General features: G+C 18.6%; 3 protein-coding genes across 3 annotated transcripts; 1 reads left to right on the top strand and 2 right to left on the bottom strand.

Annotated features, from left to right (window-relative positions):
• Positions 1 to 33: 33 nt before the first annotated feature.
• Positions 34 to 964, top strand: PGSY75_1120400 (putative alpha/beta hydrolase fold domain containing protein; the record flags this gene model as incomplete). Its single annotated transcript, XM_018786327.1, has 1 exon — positions 34 to 964. A coding segment is annotated over one exon (931 nt), but the record flags the coding sequence as incomplete, so codon positions are not given.
• A 609-nt stretch (positions 965 to 1,573) lies between these two features.
• On the bottom strand, positions 1,574 to 3,290 carry PGSY75_1120300 (metal ion channel - Mg2+, Co2+ and Ni2+; the record flags this gene model as incomplete). The annotated part of the gene is made up of 2 exons (XM_018786326.1): positions 1,574 to 2,922; positions 3,041 to 3,290. The coding sequence occupies 2 exons, from the start codon at positions 3,288 to 3,290 to the stop codon at positions 1,574 to 1,576; spliced, it is 1,599 nt and encodes a 532-aa protein (XP_018641121.1).
• A 1,138-nt stretch (positions 3,291 to 4,428) lies between these two features.
• PGSY75_1120200 (hypothetical protein) lies at positions 4,429 to 4,948 on the bottom strand (the record flags this gene model as incomplete). The annotated part of the gene is made up of 2 exons (XM_018786325.1): positions 4,429 to 4,515; positions 4,784 to 4,948. The coding sequence occupies 2 exons, from the start codon at positions 4,946 to 4,948 to the stop codon at positions 4,429 to 4,431; spliced, it is 252 nt and encodes an 83-aa protein (XP_018641120.1).
• Between the last annotated feature and the right edge of the window lie 473 nt (positions 4,949 to 5,421).

Below are 5,421 nucleotides of genomic sequence, written 5' to 3'. Positions count from 1 at the left end.
TTTTTTTTTTTTTTTTTTTTTTTTTTTTTGTAGTGGGTTTAGGGGCAAAATGGTAAAAAAAATCGCTTTTGCTCCTCCATTCGTTAAAGGATATCATATAGAAAATGATAATAAATTCATATTTCATAATAGTCAGCATGAAGATATTAAAGAATTGATGTGTGTAAATAATATCGATATAAATTATAAAAAAATAAAAAGAGGTTCAACGGAAGTATCTGGTATAATGTTATATAAGAAACCTTTAGATTTAACTAAACAGACAATATTATATTCACATGGAAATACTACAGATATTGGTTATATGACACCATTTTTATTAAATTTAGTTAGTTGTAACAATGTTAATGCGTTTTCATATGATTATAGTGGTTATGGATTAAGCAATAAAGATCCTAGTGAAAAGAATTGTTATAAAAGTATTAAGATGTCATATGATTATTTAACTAAAGATTTAAATATAAAACCAGAAAATATTATTGTATATGGACATAGTTTAGGTTCAGCTACTAGTTGTTATTTAATTAATTTAAAAAAAATAAAAGTAGGTGGTTGTATATTACAATCACCTTTATTTAGTGGTTTAAGATTATTACTACCTTTAGACTATAAAAAAGAAATGCCATGGTTTGATGTCTTTCAAAATGATAAACGATTAAAAAATATTCCTGTGATTCCTTTATTTATTATGCATGGTAAAAATGATACAGTTATTCCTTATCAACATTCTGAATATTTATTAAAAATTGTAAAAAAAAATTTTGCAAAAAAAGTACAGAAAAAAAAATCACAATATTTAAGAAATAAAGATATCAATCATTTAGATACAAATGATTCAGTACTTAGATTCTGGGGGGTTGATAATGCTGACCATAATGATATAGGTGAAAAAAATCCGGAGCTCTTTCATCATAAATTAGGTGAGTTCTTATCATATTGTTGTAAATTTAATATGAACGAATAAATATTAACATATTTTTACATATTTGTATATGCATATATATATATATATATATATATATATAAAGATATGTTTATTTGATCTTATAATTAAAGTTTATATGTTGTGTAACAATTTCAAATATGAAATGTTAAACATATAAATATGTTATATATATATATATGTATATATTTTTATATATATGTATATTTTTTTTTTTATTTTTATATTTGCAATATTGTTTTTGTACATAATAATTAATTGTTATTAAAAAAAAATATATATTTTTTTTTTTCTTAAATTCCATAAATTTTTTTTTAATAAGGTTTTAAAAAAATACAAAAAATAGTTATTAATTATTTAAAAAAAAAAAAAAAAAAAAAAAAAGTAAGACAAAAGAAATATATAAATTTTAATTCACCCCAAATAAAGTGGGGAATATATAACAAAATGTGTATTTTCATTCTTTTCACTTGGGTTGAAAAAGCAATAAACAGATGAATAATAAAACAAATGTATGTATATACATATATATATATATATATATATATATATATATATATGTAAATATTATATGTGTTGCCACTTTTATTCATTTTGACATTTTGTGAATACATTTCCATATATATGATATTATTTCACATTATATTTGTCAAAAAACCTTAAGAGGGTATTTATATTTTTGGTGAAATATATTCCAACAATAGACCAGGAGGTAATAAAAATGGATACAATAAAAAATGCGTAATCATTATGTTCAATAAAATTTTTTAAGTTCATACCAAATAAGCTAGTAATTACAGCACATATAGAACAAAATAATGTTGAAAATGAAATTTTAGCATTCAATAAAATAAATTTATTTCTATTATAATCTAAATTTAATCTCATTAATTCTTCATAATGTGTAATTTTTTCTTCCATATTTTCTAATTCTCCTGATAATTCATCTGTTAATTGTAAATGTGTTTCTAATAATATTTCTAAGTCACTATAATCTTTTATTTTATTTATTGATATTTTATTTAATGTAGTTAAATACATATTTTTCATATCAGTTTCATTTTTTAATATTTTTTCAATATTACTACGTAATGCATTTAATAAATTAGATAATTTCTGTAATTTATTTTTAATTTTCATCATTTCTTTTAATAAATTATTTGTTAGCATATTTATTTCTATATTTTCTTCTTTTTTTTGTTGAAGTTGTATTTTTTCTCTTAATGTTATATTTATTGTATCTAAATAATTTTCATATTCTTTAATAGATAATTGCATACATATATCTAAACATAAAAATTCAAAAGATATATTTCCTTTATATCTATAAAAATTATTTTCAACATTTAAGTAATTTATATCATCTTTTTCATCATTATCATGTTCTTTTGTATTATTATTATAAAGTTCTTCCTTTCCTACAATTTTTATTTTATTACACATATCATTATTTTCATTTATATATGTTTTTTCGCTTATTTCAAATATATCCTTTTTATTTATTTGTGTGCTATTTTTCCATATATTATTTCTATTAAATATACTATAATTTCCTGATATTATTTTTTTGTGGTTACTTCCTATATTATTTATATCACTACAAATGCTCTTTTGATATGTATCATTTATATTATCACTCATATTCTTCTGATGACTACTATATATATCATTACTAATATTTGTTTCATACATATTTTCATTCTCTTGACATTTTTCATCCTTCACTTCATTTAATGGAATTTCAATTCCTGAATTCATATCGCCTTTTAATTCATATATTCTTTTTAAATTCTGTTTAATTAAATTGGTAGCTTTTATAACTAGGGGTTCCCTAGGTTCAAATAGCCACAATTCGTTATATCGAATTACACAACTCAAAAAACCTGTTCTTAACAATATCATATCTTTTCGGATTAATATGGTTGGATTGTGGTTATTGTTGCACGTGTCGATTAGTCTCAAATCACTGAATGGGATCTCTATAAAAAAAAAAAAAAAAAAAAAAAAATATATATATATATATATGTATGTACGTTATACAATATTTTATGTCAAGTATGTTCATATATATATATATATATTTTTTCCTTTATTTACTTAAAACATATGGTAAATTATATTTCGAGAAAAAAAACTGTTCACATATAATTTCCTCATCTTCCGTAATTTTTATATTTTGCATTAAAACATTATTAAAATTTTTTTTTGAATATATCTTATTTTCATTTTTTATAGTACTAGTAAAATTTAACATACATAAACGTAAGGATTCATATCTTGTGAATTTTAAAATATATCTATTAATATATCTGTTTGTATATTTATTTAGGTGTGTCCAAACAAACATATTTTATTTTATTTATTTTATTTTTTTTTTTATATGTTTATTTGATTATTAATATTTTTTTTTCCCATTCACAAAAACTAATACCTATATACCTTAATATATAAATATAAATATAAATATATATATATATATAAATTTATATATATATCCTATAAATTTATTTTTATTTATATTTGTGGTTTACTCATTAAGCCTAATAAAAAAAAAACTATTATAAAAAAAAAAGAAAAAAAAGAGTCCTATTTATTATACATTATACATCTTTCTCTTCATAAAGATAACTATTCTTCATTAAATAAAATTTAAAGCAAAAATTTAAAAAGTATAAATAAAATATTTAGTTTATAGGGAAATTTAAATTAGGTGTTCTAAAAGTGTATATTAAATATATATATATATATGGAAGAAATTTTATGAGAAATTATTCATTATATTAATCAAATAACAATATATATATAAATATATACTAAATAAAAGTTAATTATGTATTATATATATAACATATTCAAAAAAAATTTACAAAAAAAAAAAAAAATATATATATGAAAAAATATATATATATATATATATATATATATAATATGTATGCATTTAAAAAGAATATTTTTTAAAAAAGAAAAAACGTATAAATAATGAAATAATATTTTAAGCTATTAAAATAAAAAAATAAAATAATAAAAATAAAAGTCATATAAAAGATAAATTCTTTTTTTTTTTTTTTTTATATATAAATCCAAGAGAAAAAAATAAGACTTTTAAATAAATACAATAATAATAAATAGAAAATAAATATGTATATAATATATATATATATATATATATATATATTTTTTTTTTCTTATCCCCCAATAATGTATTATATAAATCTACACCGCACACCAAAACAACAAATATTATAATTTCTTTGTTTTGTTTTATCACGAAAATTTTGTATGTTCAAACTAAATTAAAAAAAAAAAAAGAAAAGGAATCTGCTTGGGTGTGGGTGTAAAAATTTACATATATACCATATATACAATATTATATTATGGAAGGAAAAAATAATAATAAAATAATACAATAGGGGAAGGGGACAGAATAAGAATAAAAAATAAAAATAATAATATATATATATATATATTATAACTAACAAGGTTTCTTATATGGTTTTGGTTTGATATTTTTTGGCTTTGTGATTATTTCGAATTATCATAATGCTACTAACTACTAATATGCAAAAATATACCTACGAAATAAAAATGTATATATATATATATAATATTTATATGTTCATTGTATTGAAAGTGAAAGTAAATTGGTTGTCATTTTCGTCTCATTTAAACACACAGCTATGTAGATGTTGTTCTCTCATATATTTTAATAAAAGCATATTTTAGTTCATATAATATAACTTCATAGAAATCCTTTTTAGCAATATTATTAAAAGGAAGTAAATATATATATATATATATATATGTATGTATGTATACATTTTATGATTTGATTTGTCTTACCCCTGCACAAATAAATGAAGGTTTAACCTTTTCTGATTTGTCTCCATGTAATTCTAGCGAATCGGAATCATATAATAACATAAGACCAATGATTGACAAAAAAACTGCAGAAAATAATGATACGATGGCAAAGTAATACGTGACCGCGTTTTTTATGGCAGACATTATATCTTTATATTTTTAAAATACTATTTTTTTTTTTTTTTTCTTTTATGTTTTATTTTATTATTTTTTCAAGGTAAAATTTGTCTTCGTACTCATTAAACAAATAATTATAATCATAAAAATTATGGTAACTTACAGTGTCATTCTGTATATCCAACTTTAATTAATAAAATAAAAAAATGAAAACCTTCAACATATATATATATATATATATATATTTATAATAAATATATATTTTTCTTTTTTTATGAAAGTTGTTTATTTCCAAAATTTTATATTATACATATCCAAAAAAATTTACAAATTTTTTTTTAATGGATAATGTATATAATAATGCTATACTTCAAAAAAAAAAAAAAAAAAACCAATCAACCATTATAAGAACAACACAAAATTGAAATAAATTTTTAATATTTATTTTTTTTTTTTTTTTTTTTTTTTTTTTAATAAAAAAAAAAAAAAAAATTTTTTTT

The sequence above is a fragment of the Plasmodium gaboni genome, chromosome 11 (assembly GCF_001602025.1).
Source record: "Plasmodium gaboni strain SY75 chromosome 11, whole genome shotgun sequence".
NCBI classification, from domain to species: Eukaryota; Apicomplexa; class Aconoidasida; order Haemosporida; family Plasmodiidae; genus Plasmodium; species Plasmodium gaboni.
Note: the sequence above shows the minus strand (reverse complement) of the source record. Positions and strands in the feature narration are given on the sequence as shown.